The sequence below is a fragment of the Mugil cephalus genome, chromosome 18 (genome assembly GCF_022458985.1).
Source record: "Mugil cephalus isolate CIBA_MC_2020 chromosome 18, CIBA_Mcephalus_1.1, whole genome shotgun sequence".
NCBI classification, from domain to species: domain Eukaryota; kingdom Metazoa; phylum Chordata; class Actinopteri; order Mugiliformes; family Mugilidae; genus Mugil; species Mugil cephalus.
The window spans coordinates 1,208,792-1,226,678 of record NC_061787.1 but is presented as its reverse complement, the minus strand read 5'-3'; the positions used below and the strand labels follow the sequence as shown (position 1 = coordinate 1,226,678).

The 17,887-nt window shown below is 42.3% G+C and overlaps 1 protein-coding gene across 4 annotated transcripts in view; it reads right to left on the bottom strand.

The window, feature by feature from the left end:
* LOC124995797 (E3 ubiquitin-protein ligase HECW1) overlaps positions 1-17,887 on the bottom strand; it is a 57,715-nt gene that overhangs the window by 34,815 nt on the left and 5,013 nt on the right. For 2 of the 4 annotated variants that reach the window (XM_047568476.1, XM_047568478.1), the window contains exons 2-7: positions 15,416-15,473; positions 10,308-10,629; positions 9,758-9,865; positions 7,606-7,700; positions 1,604-1,679; positions 1,271-1,440 (exon numbers count right to left, since the gene is read on the bottom strand). In XM_047568476.1, coding sequence (XP_047424432.1) covers positions 1,271-1,440; positions 1,604-1,679; positions 7,606-7,700; positions 9,758-9,865; positions 10,308-10,629; positions 15,416-15,442 — 798 coding nt within the window. In that variant the 5' untranslated portion in view covers positions 15,443-15,473. The remainder of the gene's footprint in view (positions 1-1,270; positions 1,441-1,603; positions 1,680-7,605; positions 7,701-9,757; positions 9,866-10,307; positions 10,630-15,415; positions 15,474-17,887) is intronic. The other 2 variants (XM_047568475.1, XM_047568477.1) reach the window with 1 other exon arrangement.

The following is a 17,887-nucleotide window of genomic DNA, read 5'->3' as shown; positions in this document are numbered from 1 at the left end:
TCGACACGCTGAACTACTGTTTATGTGTCCTACAGAATTTGTCCCTCACATTTCTTCCAGTCGTTTTTGACACTTTCTTTACTCTTTCCCATCGCGCCAGTTGTTTCTATCCATGGAATCTCCATGACCGTCATGTTTGAGAGCAGCGATGTGGAAGTGTTGTGTTGTCTGTGTCTGCAGACCCTTAGACTGCACATTCTAACGCAGTTCTAGGCCCTTTGACTTGCTCACCAGCGCCCTCTATGTCACTAGAGGCCAATATGGATGATGACTGTCATGAGTGTGAGAACTGAACTTAAAGAGGACATGAAACAACGGAGCATAGACCAACACAGTGTATGTGTACATACGTACAACATAGTAGAAAAAAGTTTTAAAGAAACCGTTTAAATCCATTTATGATCCGGTTTGGGGCGTACTCTCCTCCATCTTTATTTCACTCCTACGTCATGGGATGTGTTAGTGGGTTTGGTCGAGGATGAAGGAGGTTCAGCGGTTCATGGTGCACGATCAAACATTAAAGAACATAGAACCCCTCAAAACAGAAATGAAAGCAATAATAATGAGTAGCTCCACTATTCTTTAACTCTAACCCATTCTTAAACTTCAGCTGATGAACAGATTCCGACATAGGTCTTCAACAGAGGGTCCACGACCCCTAGTGGATCCGCAGAGGTACTGCAGGGGGGTTGCAAAATCTTTGGTTGATATTTGGTACATTTTTTCATACATTTTTCTGTTTATTTTTGTTTGTTTTTTTAAATTTTCCCTCACAAATTTAAATTTCTTTAAATAAGGAAAAAGTTAGTTTTGCCCACGTGATTTATGCATCTTTGGAAATGGACGATGAGTCGGATCAGGCCGTTTACTCAGCGTATTATCATCAGCTAGCTCACAGAGTGGTCACTCGCCGTTGTGCTTTTCTGAACTAACCACACCCGCTTCCAAATTTTCAACCGGTCACAGAATCAGAACCAAACAAGAAAAAAAATCCAGTCTGGTTGTTGTGTCGAGCTGCGTGAACTTGACATTTTGTGACGTGCAGCGTATGACTAACGGTGCATGAATAACCCACTGATCCACTGACCGGCTCGGCAGCATCAGGTGACACATCAGCTCCACAGAGGACAGATGACACAGGAACCAACTGATGCAATTTAAACCGTTTTCTTGTCTAAGTGTAGCGCGGACGTCCATCAGCAGCCAGCGTGTGGCCGAGAGGAACCGTGAATCTGTGTGTGTGGGGGAAGAGTGATGCCGTGACGCCCACCTCCGTGCTCCACTGAGGGTTGATGGTGTTGCAGACGACTCCGGAGCGTTTCTCCTGGCCGTGGTGGGGCAGCGACGGGAAGATGCTGTGCTTCCCCGGCTGGATGGAGAGCTTCAGGTACGGGTCGGGGTTAAAGAACATGCCTTTCTTCAGTCCAACGGCCTGGAGGTCTGACAGGCGGAGGACGCGGAAGCAGAAGGAGCAAGGGGTAAGTGCAGTGAATAATACAACGTTTCTTAGATTGTGATACCTGAATACGAGTGAGTCTGGAGGAAGTTTGACCAATGGGAGGAACAGTGACCTTGTAAGCACTGGAAAGAAGAGTGGAAGTACCTGACAGGGAGAAGTTAATGAGCCTCCTGTTGCCCAGTCCATGGTTGACCTCAGGACTAACCACAGGCTTCAACACCTGACAGAAAAAGATAAGAAGTGGTTTAAAATCAAAGAGAACATGAAAACATCTTCAGCCGTTCTTCTACACCTGCATCTTTCTCTCTTTATTCCTGTAATATGAAACTTTGATGACAGAGAAAGTGGGCCACTGCAGTCAGATAACAGCAGTGAAATAAATCAAATGATAAAACATAGTGGCACAGAAACATTTTTATTTCCTTTTTTTAGACTGCGTGTTCTTTAAAACCAGTTTTCAGTCAGGCTGACGCGTAACTACTGTTGTGCTGCGTCAGCTTTTCTATTCAGTGGAAATGTCCCTTAAACTAAGTCAAATATGAGCAGCTAATAAGAACAAAGAGTCAGGATTCTTTCCTCTGGAAATAAATACTGAACCCTGAACACTGATCTAATGAGAGGATTCCTTAATCAACTCGCGTCCAGTAGCAATCTACGAAAGCGCCACAGAAAGTGGAAATCGGCCAGTTTTGCAGAGTCCGTTTAGCTACGGCGTGAAACTGACGTAGAAGCATGAACTGTCTATGAGATGACATCGGTCACACGTGTCCCCAGTGTGTCCACATCTGGACTTTACTGTGGCTGGATGTTAATGTGAGGTCTGAACATAATCAGCCATGAATTTAGAATCAAGCAAATCCCTGGACTGATTTTACACTTAGACCCTGAGGCAGACGTTTTGCAGTTTGTCTCAACTATTAGATTGTTGTTACTATCATATTATATTTATATGTGTGAATATATACATATATTTAGATACGTGAACATACTCATTCCCTATATTTTCTTACTTGAACATTGCTTTGTTTGGTATATACTGTTTCTTTTTTATATCTTCTATATTTGTATATTTTTATCTTTAGTCCATATGTGCACTGTCTGTGATGCTAAATGTCTCTGCTGCTGTTAATAACTGCGGTGTGAATAAAGGCATATCTTCTCACATCTTATCTTACAATCATCTGACTTCAAACTGTGACACTGAAGCGACATTTTGTATGTAAATGTGGACTTCATTTAACATGAACTTGGACATAGAAGATGCACTGTCAGGAAGCTTCCAGCACACAGCAGCACTACCTCACAGAGTATTTGACCTGGACGCTCACACAGCTGCCTGGAAACAGCAAACAAACTAACAAGCAAACTAGCAGCGAAGAACAACAAGAGATAAAGGGACGAGGAGAAATGACAGATGCTTGGACCAATTCATTTTAATGAGACGCTAATCTGCCTCGTCGAGCGGAGTCTCGGGAAAGAGATGCCAGAGCAGCTCCCCTCAAATGATCCTAATCTCACAGATAAACCGAACGACAACTCTGTCCATCCGCAGCACACTTTATATAATCTACCGCTCCAGTCCGAGGAGACAGAACAAATACTCTGGCCCCTTCAAATATATAAAAGGAACAGTATCTACAATTTATGAGCACACTTGCAGTGGTGCAAGAATGTTAAATGATGTAAGAGACGATGAGTCTGAAGGAGACAGCGTTCACTTACAAAGTGGATCCACATCTGATTACAGGTCAGACACACACTGACTCCAGCCTGGGTGAGATATTTTAATACAGCTCAGCTCCTTTCAAGACACAGGCTGAGTGATCTAACTCGGTTAGTGTGGTTGCACAGTGTGTTGAGATGGAGGGGGGGGGGGGGCATCCTGTCACGTCAATCACTCAGGCTGCAGTTTATGGTTGTGGTGCTTCCTGCTCTTTAGAGGAGACAGACAGGAACTTATCCACTTTCCTTACGGGATTGTTTAGCGTAATTTCCACATGCGTGAGATGAACTATATTTATACATTTATATTTGACCTATTCGTAATCAAATACTCCCAATAAAGCACAACGCTAGGACACCGACAGCCAAGTTGGGTCATGAACAGCATTATTTTGTTGCACTGTCAATATTTACCAGCCTTTAAAACGTAACCGTGGAATTTAAGCACTTGTTATCTGGAAAGGGACGATTCAAACTAACTCTAACTACAGCCCAGGCAGTGATTTCTTGCAGGCGTTTCTGTGTAAACACTGTGTTGCTGCGGTGTATAAACTCTGGGCTTTTATTTTACCACATGTTTGGGGTGAAACATCTTTGGACACATGAGCCTGGAAGCCTGGAAACTTTCCCTCTGACTCATTTTTTGTGGCAAAAGGTTGATCTGGAGTCCATCTGTTGGGAACCAGTTACGCTCCAACAAAATCACTCCGGCCAATGAAATGGTTTGATCAGCTTTCTGGCCTGTGATTGGTTGGAGGACGACCCAGTCGTGTGCAGAAGTAATTTCAAAAACGCCGCTGCTAGGAAAGCAAATCACTCTTTATAGCTTAAACCAGAACTGCCCATTTTAAGATGATTGGTATAAAATAAAATAATCAATCACATTTTCACAATGGAACAAATCATCTTGTTCGTAAAGTTGCAGCAAATTTGATGAAATCTGGAGGAAATGGAAGAAATATACTGGAGAATTTTCCACATTTCTGCATAAAAATTAATGCAAACTCCAAACTGTTCTACTCTGGTCTCATCTGTCCACTAAACATTGTCCCACATGTCCTTTGTGGACAGAGAGCAGTGTCTTTGGTTGTTGAGTGGATTCATCAACATTAACATCAGCCAATGTGAGAGAGGCCTTTAGCTGCTTAGAAGTTCCCCTGGGTTCCTCTGGTTCCTCTCCCACTATGATGGAGTGATGTTTGTTGGTGGACCACTCCTGTGGAGGGGAACAGTCGTCTTCAATCTGTCTGACTCTCTGTGGATTATTTGTGGCTTCCAGACTCTTTACAGATGGTTGTGGAACCTTTTCCAGCCTGATGAGCTGATTGTCATCACACACTTCAACACAAACATGAGACCAATCCCTGATTTATAGAAACTAAACCAGGACCTGAACCATGTGTTTGATTGGACTCTCTTTGTTTATCTGTTTCTCCTGTTCTTCTTTTCTCTCCTTCTTCTCTGTTTCTACCCGGTTCCTCCATATGAGCTGGTTCTGCTCAAGGTTTCTTCCTGTTAAAAGGGAGTTTTTCCTTCGCGCTGCTCTGGAGGTTTCAGGACAGTTTCTGTAAAGCGTCTTCAGATAATTTGTATTGTTATTGGCGCTATATAAATAAAACTGAATTGAATTTCATGCAAAAACGCAGAAATTTCTGAGGGTTGAAAATATTTTTAAGCAGCACTGTATTTACTCCAGATTGTACTATTTGATTAAAACAAAGAATTGCATAATGCGCTATATGTCAGTTTGTCTAGTACGGAGCTAGTGGGGTTAGTTTAGCTCAGCACTGAAAACAGGAGCAAACCTGAAAAAGACTATTTTGCAATAATGTTGATCAGCAGCTTTAAGGTTTCTTCTGCTCTTGCAACATGAAACGTCACAGAATCAACTCCACACACCATCTTTAAGCAAACCATCACATTTTCCATTATTCATCATGCGTCATGTAAGACTTCAGACAAACAACGCGACGTCTTAGAATCACAATGACACATGTGTCTCTGAAGCTGCTGCAGGAAAACAGAAACAGATGATGAGAGAATAAAGAGGGAGTGAATATTTACGGTTACCCAGGCTATCCAGCTGAGCCTGGTCCTCCTCCTGCGCCTCCTCTCAGGGCGACGGGGAGACAGCCTTCCCAGCTGGAGACACATGCCGTCCATCACACACATTCACAAACAAACACTGTATCGCCTCCGTTTGCAGCATCTCACAGCTTCTGAGCAGCTGCTGTACTATAACTCCTGCCCTCCTTCTCCTCCTCCTCCTCCTCCGTCTTCTTCTTCCTTTGTCGTATAAGATCTGTCAGTTTGACCCAGTGCCGTCCACCGCTTGCCTTCAAAAACCTGAATGTCTTACCTGGACTGGACTGATGTCTGTTCTCTCTGCTCCCTCCCTCCCTCCCTGTCTGTCTTCCTATGGTGGTTATTTTTATTCCTTTGTCCTCAGGAAACAAGTGCAGATCAAGTTCTGGGCCCATCAGCATTTCCACGGGCGCAGCAGCGGCAGCAGCAGCAGGATGGAAGGCAAGCACGGAAATCCAATCTGTTGGCTGGACATCCTCTCGGTATCAACAAGTGACTGATAAAGGGTTTTTAAAGGACAATGGCACTCGTGACAGGCTGCTGTGTGCTTCACCGTACCACCCTGTCACCGTGCTGTGGGTTTCTTTGTTCAAGAGCAGGTCAAATTATCAAAAAGAACCAAGATATGCTGTTGTTGCGGCTGTAGAACCAGCAGAGTTATGATCACCGCTGTCTGGAGCTTTGGGAAATGATCTCTTTCCCTCTGCACATCGTACTAACATTCTGCTAAACCACTACACGGCTAACATTACAGTCTCTCTCTTACTAGTGTTTATAGTGGTCCATGAATTCTATGGTCCAAACTCCAAATGTTTCCATTCCCCTAGAAATGTGCAAAACCTAAATATCTCAATAAAAAACTGGAAATGGAAACACCCACATTTATAAGAACCTCTCAAATATGTTTATGCTCTGATGAGGTGGTTGTTTCAGACAAACTGATGTAAAAGTTTATGCAACAGCACAATGGAAGCGCTTTTTCCACATTTCAGGAGATGATGCAGGGGGTCATATGACCAGTTCATCCGAAGTCCATCTTCCTCAAAGCGACGAGAATTTAGGAGAATTATGGGATATGACGTAAAGACGAGACTTTATCAGAGTTACAGGCTGTTCACTAAACACCTTTCAATGGAAACACGTACAAAGAGCAATCGCACTTTTATTTTTGTCAAACCTGTGATGGAAACACAGCTAAAGAAGAAAAGATGAGCTGTGTTTTTTTGAGTGAGGGGCTCAAATGCAGAGACATCTTTCTCAGGAATGTCTGGTTTACTGGTTTAGGGACATCGCTAGCTACAACCCACCTTTAGGCCTTGAAGCTGATTGGATTCAATAGATATGACGACAGGGAAACATTGCAAAAAGCCATATGCAATATGCACCAAGTACAAGGGAAATATTGTGGAAACACCACAAACCTCTGAAACCAGTGGCAACACTCGTTTTGAGAAAACTTCTTTCATAACCAAATCAAACTGTTTCAAAAAGTAAATATCTTTAAATGAATAAACACTGAATCAAAGTGGGAGTCCGTGGTGATACTCCTCCCTGTCATGAACAGCATCTGTATACATCTGTAGCCGCATCCTCAGTATCAGAGGGATGAGCTCTGAGTAGAATCACACTTGCAGCTCGGACTCGACTGTAAACACTCTGCAACCATTGGTCGGCTCTTTGACATGTCTGACTCGGGGCCATGGAGTTGACTTACTGCTGGACTTTCATGGTAGCTGTAGCTGCAGCGCAGCTATTTCAGGATTAAGCTCGCAGGCTTGACAAGTCTGACTGACAAGACCGACTGAAGTTAGGAGTAAGGAAGTCGAACTGACATTCACAGTGAGACACAAAGGTCTGTGCGGTATCTGAGGTTTGGTTTTAGGCATTTGATTCATGTAGAAGCAGATGTTTTGTAGGAGAAGAAGAAGTTTTATCAGTCAATGATTTATCAGAGAGACATGGACCAGTGGTCACCATGGAGACGACTTCCTGGACCAGTGGTCGCCATGGAGGCTACTTCCTGGACCAGTGGTCACCATGGAGGCTACTTCCTGGACCAGTGGTCACCATGGAGACGACTTCCCAGACCAGTGGTCACCATGGAGACGACTTCCTGGACCAGTGGTCACCATGGAGACTACATCCTACTGCAGTCAAAGACAACTTGGTGCTTACTTCAATTTTATTTTGCTAAAATACGTTTGTAGAAAGAAAATTTAATCTAATCTCTTTTATTTTTTCTAAATTTTTGTTTGTTTCTGCATTTAATTAGCTTTACAAGAAAACTTGAAATACTAATGCTTAGATAAGTAAATAACGACATGTGTGGTCAGACTCACGGGTGGGGGGGCTTTCTTGATGGTCACGCTCGGCGTGGTGGCCCTCAGCGCTCCAGTGACACCGTGGTAGTACCTGAAGCACACCTGCGTCTCACCTGTGGCAACAAAGATAAAGAGAGTTTATTAGTCGGCACCGACTCCCTGGATGTCCTCGGATTTTAAAAGGCATCTCAAAAAATGTTGAAGATGATTAGTGACGATCGGCCCTTGTGAATTTTTAAAACTGTTCAGTCGTGTTCTGACATCCTGAGCAGCTCCTGAATGATTCAAGGGACGAGACGAATATTTTAAACATTATTTATTAATGACATTTAAAAAACAAGATATTTTAGTGAGATTATATCACAGGTTTACAATTTAAAACTGTAATCAGTTTCAATGTGTACGTGGACTAACTGGGTGAAACAAAAAATAAAAAATAATTCATTAGGCTTCGGGGACTCGAGCAGCTTCAGGTCATAGTGAAGCTTCGTGTTTTTCTTCTCGTTTGACCAGAAACACTCAGGTGAACGTTGACCACGCCAGCCTGGTTTCTTCAGCCTTCAATAGTCTAATTACATTAAAATGAAACTAACATGCGTTAAGACGAACATAGAGGACATGTTAGGAAGGTTTAAGGATCCTTTTGGACGGCTGTGATAAAATAAAGAGATTATCTGTTGGTGAAAAACGTTGTTAAGCAGCTTTTGAGTTCTTACCGGTGATAATGAATGTGACAATTATCTAATCTAATAATAATAATCCGCTCAGACTGTTTGACTCACATGGGACCGTCTCATTTTTCTGCTGTCTGAACAGCTTCTAATCCTCACTGCCATATATTACATCTGCTTTTATAAGAAAAACGGAATAATTTTAAAGTGTGAGCAGCTGCAGCCTCAACTATTATACATGACCACTTGTTTTAATCAGAATCAGAATATTTTATTAATCCTTCAATGAATTAGAGTCAAATATAATATGGAATGAAAACGTAATAAAAAATAACAGCCAACACTCAGCGGGAGGAGTTATAAAGTTTGATGGATTTCTGTGGTGCATTTAAGAAGGATGAGTCTGTTACTGAAGCACTGTGGACACTACAGACTCATAAAACATCCTCAAAGCTGTTTCAGTGATGGAGAGATTAAACAGGGACCCTCTACCTATTACATGTGTTCTATATTAAACTCAGCCTAGTGCTATTTATAAATACACATTATCATCATCATTTTGCATTCAATACTAAGCTACTCAAATAATATTCATCTTTTTATTTCTAACATGTGCAACAGCCACTGCAGCTGACAGATAAAGAAAACACCTGACAGATTGAAGTTCTAACTTTAAACCTAAAGGCTAAATGTAGCAGGGACAGTGAGTCAGTAACTTTGGTCTCGGTAGTTTGAGACTGATGGGAGAGAGCTGCACTGTTAGCTTCTCTTCTGCTAACGTTGCAGCATGTGCCTGAGATTTCCTGGGGACTGGAGAGACTCTGGGCCAATTCACGCCGCTAACAGGAAGCGCTGTTTACATGTTGACACAGTTTAACAAAACGCTTCTGAAAAAGCCTCTTCCACCTGTGACACGGAGGTTGGTGTGACTAAGTGAAAACACCTGTTTGTCCTGTTCCATCTGCACAATTCCCAGCGTCCCTAAACGCAGCGACTGAGCTCCACTTGTGACCGTCTCTCTCCCTCCCTCCCCCCCTCCCTCCCCCCCTCAGATGATGTGCCTCCATCATGCTGCAGCACTAAGTGGACTCACAGGCTCAGAGCACTTTGTTCTTTGAAAGAGAATAAATAAAAACAAACAGTGAAGACTTCCCAGCATTAAACTGGAGAAATAATAAAAATATGTGCTTTATTTCTGACGTATTATCATCACCTCAGGTAGAGACAGAGTGACAACATACGACATGTGGCTGGTGATTTGCTAATTGCTGCAAATGCTGCTAATCGTATGACCTATGCTGGAGCCAGCCACCAGGGGGAGCTGTACTTGCTTTGCCATCACTTCAGAGGAGCTCTCATTCAGAATCATTCAGAGATATAAGGCAGGGCTGCTATCATTATTATTATTTATATTTATAGGTTGAATGAGCTGATTTTTATAGAGAAACGTATTGAATCTGGGGAAAATAAAATAAAATAAAATAAAATCTTTTACTTACCGTCTCTTAAGTGGGAGCTGGAATCAATCTTCCAGACGATCTGTCCCTTGTGAGATCCACTGATGCCTCGGTTCTTGTAGTCCAAAAAGTTCTCAGACAGAGGCTCATCTGACAAGAAAGTGGCAACATTTATGCATTTTTCTGTGGGACACATCTTGTGTCTTTAGCACGCTAACATTTGGTATGAAGCCACAGGGGCGTTAGAAACGGAATTACTCCACTATAAAAGTAACTAGTTACCAGAGAAAGTAACTATTGCACTACTTTTTTTAAAAAAAAAAAAGTAGTTTTAGTTTATTAGTTTATTTTATTTTGTAAAATAGTTCTTTACTAAATCCTCCATTTCTAATAATATTTCTAATAAAATATCAACACAAACTTTGTAGTCTGGCGTTATTTCATCCAGTGGCTTGATGACGATGATGATGATGATGATGATACTATACTTTGTGTTCGGTTACGTTATTGCTCCACTTGAGTTCAAACTGAACTGAAATGGGTTTTTTTCTCCTCTGTGTTTTAATTACGTAGAAACATAAATCTCATTTACCAATCAGATACATTCCGATCCAGTCTCCGGCGTCCACTTCCTCCTTGATGTCCCACGTGATGACCAGGTCTTGGGACTGTCCGATGGTGTAGTGGGAGGAGCTGATGGCGAGGGTGGAGCGTGCGTCCGGGGAGACCAGGTCGGTGTCGCTGGTGGAGCGCGGCAGCCCCAGCATGAAGGCGTCCTGGTCCAGGCCGTTGACGGCGTAGGTCTCGGGGCCACAGCTGTGACGGACCGCGTCCTTACAGCGCTGCCGCGTCTGGCCGCTGCGGGTCGGGGAGGCCATGGCCGCCAGGCCCAGGAACCGGTTCTGGTACAAATTCTGGAGCAAAAAACAAACAGAAATAAAAAGGTCAATGAGGTTTTTCAACCCTTTAAGCCCTGATAACCAAAAATGGCCATTTCCTTAACATTTTTTTTTCTATATATATAACTTGATAACTTTTTGCTATCATATTATTTTATTTATTTATTTATTTACAGTGTGGGGCAAGAGTGAAAAAATAAAAATAATTAAATAAATACTACCTCTAAAGATTTCTTTTTCACATATGATATAGAATATGATATAGAAGCTATGATACAGCTTCTATATCTTTATATTTATATGGATGTTTATATAGAATAAATGATACAAACTGAGCAATGGTTAAAAAGGGAATTTACAAACGAATATTTCTGCAGTAGTAGTAGCACTAGTAGCAGTAGCAGTAGTAGTAGTAGTAGTAGCAGTAGTAGTAGTAGCAGTAGTAGCAGTAGTAGTAGTAGTAGTAGTAGTAGCAGTAGTAGTAGTAGTAGTAGCAGTAGTAGTAGTAGCAGTAGTAGCAGTAGCAGTAGTAGTAGTAGTAGTAGCAGTAGTAGTAGTAGCAGTAGTAGCAGTAGTAGTAGTAGTAGTAGTAGTAGCAGTAGTAGTAGTAGTAGTAGCAGTAGTAGTAGTAGCAGTAGTAGCAGTAGTAGTAGTAGTAGTAGTAGTAGCAGTAGTAGTAGTAGCAGTAGTAGAAGTAGCAGTAGTAGTAGCAGTAGCAGTAGTAGTAGCAGTAGCAGTAGTAGTATGTAGTAGTAGCAGTAGCAGTAGTAGCAGTAGTAGTAGTAGTAGTAGTAGTAGCAGTAGTAGTAGTAGTAGTAGCAGTAGTAGTAGTAGCAGTAGTAGCAGTAGTAGTAGTAGTAGTAGTAGTAGCAGTAGTAGTAGTAGCAGTAGTAGAAGTAGCAGTAGTAGTAGCAGTAGCAGTAGTAGTATGTAGTAGTAGCAGTAGTAGCAGTAGTAGTAGTAGTAGTAGTAGCAGTAGTAGTATGTAGTAGTAGTAGCAGTAGTAGCAGTAGTAGCAGCAGTAGTAGTAGTAGCAGTAGTAGTAGTAGTAGTAGCAGTAGTAGCAGTAGCAGTAGTAGCAGTAGTAGTAGTAGTAGTAGTAGTAGTAGGTAGTAGCAGTTAGTTAGTAGTAAGTAGTAGGCATGTAAGTAGTAGTGCAGTAGTAGTAGTAGTAGAGTCAGTAGTAGTAGCAGTACGTAGTAGTAGCAGTAGTAGCAGTAGTACTATTAGCAGTAGTAGTAGTAGTAGTGCAGTAGTAATATTAGTAGTAGTAGTAGTAGCAGTAGTAGTAGTAGCAGTAGTAGTAGTAGTAGCAGTAGTAGCAGTAGCAGTAGTAGTAGCAGTAGTAGCAGTAGCAGTAGTAGTAGTACTAGTAGCAGTAGTAGTAGTAGCAGCAGCAGTAGTAGTAGTAGCAGTAGTAGTAGTAGTAGTAGCAGTAGTAGCAGTAGCAGTAGTAGTAGCAGTAGTAGCAGTAGCAGTAGTAGCAGTAGTAGTAGCAGTAGTAGTAGTAGCAGTAGTAGCAGTAGCAGTAGCAGCAGTAGCAGTAGCAGTAGTAGTAGTAGCAGTAGCAGTAGCAGTAGTAGTAGTAGTAGTAGCAGTAGCAGTAGCAGCAGTAGTAGTAGCAGTAGTAGTAGTAGCAGTAGTAGTAGTAGTAGCAGTAGCAGTAGCAGCAGTAGTAGTAGCAGTAGTAGTAGCAGTAGCAGTAGCAGTAGCAGTAGTAGTAGTAGTAGTAGTAACATGTAGTTCAGTTCATCCTTTCTAACGACTTGTTCTTGTCATAACTCTGTGGGTTTGGTACAGAACAGTTGTGTTTGTGGCCATAGAGCTGTGACGTGATGTGATGTGATGTGATGTGATGTGATGTGATGTGATGTGATGTGATGTGATGTGATGTGATGTGATGTGATGTGATGTGATGGTGACGTCCTTCGATACTTAAAATGGTTTCATCCAGACAGGGCACATTCATAAACCCTCCACTAGAGGCTGTTCCCCTGACTCTGTTCCTCCCAGTTTGAGAGTAACACGGGGAAGGAAAGTTTTTTGGAGCAGACTGCCAGGAAATCTTAAAACCATTCGCAGCTTGACAGGTTTCTAGTTGGCACTTAAGACGTTTTGGATAACGAGGTAACTGTAACTGGCTGTTCACGTTCACACCAAGTCAGACGCTGGTCTCCTTTCACGCAGGTTTCCAGCTGAAGCCGAGGGGAGTGTGTCGGCCCACAGACGGAGTCGGTGTGAGAATCTAAAAGCTTTTAAACTGTGATGATTTGACACCTTAAACACACTAATTATGTGTCTTATTATGAGACTTTGCAGAAGGTTATAAAGAACATACCATCACATCATCCTTTAATTGTGCTGTAATATTCCACGGCTGCTTAGACACACTGGCTCCCTACACATGAGTTAAAAGGACCTTTTCTTTGAGCTGCTCTGACAGTTTCACACCAGTTTTTGTAAAGTGTCTTGAGACAATGTGAATCAGCACCGACGCTTATAAATGAAACTGAACACTGAACCTTTAAACAAACTGGTCTTTTAACCCTCATTATTATGATAGACTCCTGTCTCTTGTTGCCTTTGCAGAACCAATAAAAACGTTGTGTGTTTGTGTGTTTTTACTGCAGACGTAGTGAATAAACCACTGAATGACAGAGACAGTAGAACAGACAGAGTCTCCTCCTTCTCAGTCGGTCCTGACGTTTTTCGTCAGCAGGAATCTTTCCAGCCAATTCAGTTTCTCTCTCTTCACAACTATTAGAGCTGGACAGCTTGTTCCTTGTCTCTTACATTTACTCAGATATGTGAAAAGCTATAAGCTGAGAGGATATTAACGGGATGTTTTTGTTCTTCCATTAAGCTGATACCCTGTGCTGACGCAGCGGGGAGTCACTGACATTAGCTTTTCTGATGGAAACACATAATAACAGAGTGCTGCTTCATTCCCACTCATTCACAAAGACTCTGGCTGTAACAAAAGCACCATAGCCGTGTTTCAGATCCAGTCTGAGGACACTCTCATCGATCAGATTAACGTTAAAGCCAAATTAAGACACACAAAACACTGACTCCACTAACGCAAAGTCAACATCCTGCCGCGCATGCATCACAACAAGTTTAGGACCAGTGCACAGAAAAGCTGGAAGGTTTAATGAGAGCGGCACTGATGAGACTCATAAAGGGACGAGATTTAGCTTTAAATACCTGTGTTACCTGTGTTAGTTTACATCAACACACAACAGCAGTTCTCACCGATTCTGAATGAACAGAGTCATGTTTGCGTTTCTGAAGCAGCGTTTCGCTCTCATGCAGCCATGGTCAACATGCTCACTGCACACGTCCAGTAACATCAGTGTGTCTCGTGTCTTATTTATTTGAGATTATGTGCTCGCATCATCAGCTTTACACATGGTGTGAGAAGAAATTACAGAACTAAAAATACAGCGCTCAGAGTTTATAGATGAGTTAGTTAGTCTGCAGAGTTCTTAGGTTATTTAAATCATTAATCAGGCCTTCGATATGCACTGAATATTATCAGGCTGCACTTAAAACCTGCACTTACACAACGTCCTTGCAACATAAGCATTACTTTGTTTTGCCAAGGATATTACAGAAACACCTTGTTCTTCCAGTCCTCCCTCCCTGTCACTCACCGAGGGGACGGACCATGAGGCGGAGCTTACAGGCTCCAGCCGAGAAGACATGGTGACAAAATGTTTGGGCTTCAACTGGTAACATCAGGGAAGAGAGGACAAAAATGTTAACATGTCACTGTGGTCGGGCTTATTCAGAGAATTTACTTCTACAATGTGTTTAAAATATTGCTCAATTTAAATCACACAGGTGATGTTTAGCCATTCGTTGACCAAATAAAAGAAAGATTAGTTTAGTTTCTCATCACCTTAACAAAACATATCATAAAGAAATCATACTAAATTACTGTTTAGATGCAGAAGTTAAATGTCAAAACTGGCTAAAACTTAATGGAAGTCAATTCTATCTTCTTTTACTACGTTTGACTGAGTGAAATAAGTGAAATCATGTTTGAATTAAAACCAGCACACAGTCATATAACTGTTGGACTCTGGGTGGACAAAGTACAAACACCATTAAATATAATTATTGCAGTATAATGACATAATTGGAACACTAATCGTTATTTAGTTGGTTGCAGATACATAAGTTTGTTATGGATGTTATTTTGTCCAGTGGATCCACTGGCAGGAAAAAATATTCCTTATAGACAGCGCATCATCACCAATGACCATTTCTCAGTGTGGATTTTTGGATTTCTCTGAACCTGTGGACGTGTTTTAAAGGTGCGAACCGACCCGATAGACTTCACCGTCTTCAGTCTGGGAAGCTCTGACCAACGCAGGATGCAGCATCATCACCAGCGAGTCCAAACGTGAGGGAGAGACTTTACCGTCCTGAGAGCTCGGATCAGATCAGAGGATGCTCCAGTTAGGAAGCAGCTCCAGGGCACGACTCAAACCCGCCTCGGATTCTTATTGGTTTTTGCATGGAGTTGGTGCTAAAGCATGGTCATCTGCACCCATAGCTCTATATTTATATTACTGTGTAGCAGGACTATCACTGATACTGTTGTTGGTAGAAACATGACACGATAAAGGCCTGACTACAATAAAGTATCCTCCACATGAGATGAATATGCCACAATCCTGCAAACAACGTGGGAGCTTGGTGGAGGCAAACAGTCAAACGGGGAAGGTGGTGGGGGACTGCGATGGCTGGGAGGGACGGGGGGGACGGGGGGGTGGAGGGAGGGGGCACTGACCTTGAAACTACAGAGCTGCATCAGCATAATGACCAGTCAACCCAAAGCAGACCAAAACCTGAGGGAAGTGGGAGGAGAAGGGTGGCGTGTTACAAACGACAGAAACAAAAAAAAAAGCAGAGGTAGTGAATGCAGCAGGTGACAAACCAAGTATGGCATTTAGGGAAAAACATCATCATCAACAACGGTTCATACTTCATCTTTTGACAGATAAAAATATGAACAGCTGAGAAGGAGCAGAAGCAGAGACGGACAAACAGAGACACACGATGACCTCCTCAGAGACACGTGGAAAACACAGATATACAGCAGGAAACAGACAGAACTTAAAACACATTCAGAGCAGCAACAGAAACATGTGCATCGTCTACGGATGGTCACATGGTCGGTGCTGCTGCAGTGGAGAGGAGCCTGAAAAGGACAAAAAGATGTTAGCAAACAGAGGTGGTGCTATGAGTGTTCAACACACAGTGGAGCAGCTCCTCTAAAGTGAAGCCAAAGCTGGTAGAGCTCCCCCTGGTGGCTGGAGGCTGCAGTATAGGCCATAAGCTCCACCTCTTCATGTTAGTGGGCGGGACAAACTAAAACTCTTAAATACATGTCAATCATTTTTAAAGGACGGTTTCTGTCGTTTTAGGTAGTTAACATAATGCCAATGAATGTTCACGTGTCAATTTTCGGCATAAGTTTAGTTTAGTTCGTTATTTGACGCTATAAACGCAGGATGTAACATAATGGCGACACCCCCGGTTGCCATGCCAACCGCTCTGTGGGCCGATGAGAGTTGTGTGCATAATCCAACACATAATCCAACGCTTCCTTGTGGCTGGTGGAGGTGGAGCAGAGTGTCGTATTAATGAAACAAAAACGAGAGCAAGTCTGGAGGAAGTGTGGGCGGGGCATCAACATAGCGGCTCCGCCCTCAGACTGTACTGATCAGACATAACATGGCGCCGCCTGTATCCCCGGGAAAATAGCATGAGAGGAAGCGTATTATTTATATACAGTGTTTGGTTCATCAATACTACACCCAGCGTTCATCAGAGCATCTCCACCCTCAGCGGAACTAGAAATATCATTAATATTTTAATAGCTCGTTAAAACACTCACCAGAATAGAAACAGAAAAGCCTTTATTGTCATTGTACACATGATACAGCGGATGGAAAGACCACAGCGATGCTTTTAAGAAGAATGAAATACAAACATCCATTAAAATAACTCAGGTTCTCAGTCATCCAGGTCATGGTCTATATCCGAACGACGTTTAAGAAACGCAGCTGGACTTTTTAAGTGGTTTTCTTTGAGGAGACGTTTGATCTGAGTAGATTCTTCGGTTCTAATGAACTGGTGGGAAGTTGAGGTTTTAACAGGCAGCTCTGTAAACCATCAGAAACTTGCTTGACTTAATAACCACCACTAACCATTACCATCTAGATACTGACCCATTAGTTCTAATAACCAGGTAACTGTGTGAGTTAGAGACGGATTGTAAAGTTCCTGTTTGTGTTTTTTCCTTCTTACACATCAACTTCCCACCGATCCAACAGAACTGAAGAAGCTACTCGGATGAAACAGCTTCTCAAAGAAAACTCTACAAATGCAGCTGCTTTTACTAAACACTATTCAGAATCCCATTCACAGCCCGAGAAACATCATCGTAAATATTAAATATATTGCACAGGATGAAATCAGGTAAAATAGAGCAGGTCCTCTCAAGGTGTATTTCTCACCAGAAACTGGGAAATCATTTGAAAACATTGATTTTTGAGTCATTTCCTGGATCCTCTCTTCAGAAATCTCACTATTAGGAAAAATCCATGTCACAAATATCATTTACCATGACTAGTCCTGCACCGATGTTAATGCTTTATCTACCAGGCAGTTGTTTGACTCTGCTGCTATTAATATATAAAAGAATAGTTCCTGCTGATATTCAAAGCCCTGCAAGATGCTTTTACTGCAGCTGAAGAAAGTGTGAATTAGACAGGATGGAAGAAATGCACACCTCATACTGTTCCTGATAATCCCTAACTCCAGAAGTTGGAGTACAAATACTACAGTAGGCACAATGTGACACACACATTCAAATAAATAAGACATACTACAAGAACTCGTGTTGAAATCCCTGCAGTGCTCATTAGTTATACAGTCGACTATTAGCGCGGTGGCTCTGCTAGCTACACTGACAAGCATGCACAGAAATCTCCAGGGAAATATCCCCACTCATCCTCCCTTCTCGTTTCAACACTCGCATAATTAACTGGTATGATCACGTTCAAGAGGATGTGAAAATCTTTTCAGCACAGAGAACGGACGAGGCCGGAAAAACCAGCTGATCCGGTACCGTGAGTAACGGGCTTTGGACCAGTTAACACTCCCCTTCAGTAACGACAGCTAAGGTCTCATCATTCATGTCCACATAAACCCTCCAATCTAATCTATTCTCAACTTCTAGTGAAAGCTGGTGTAC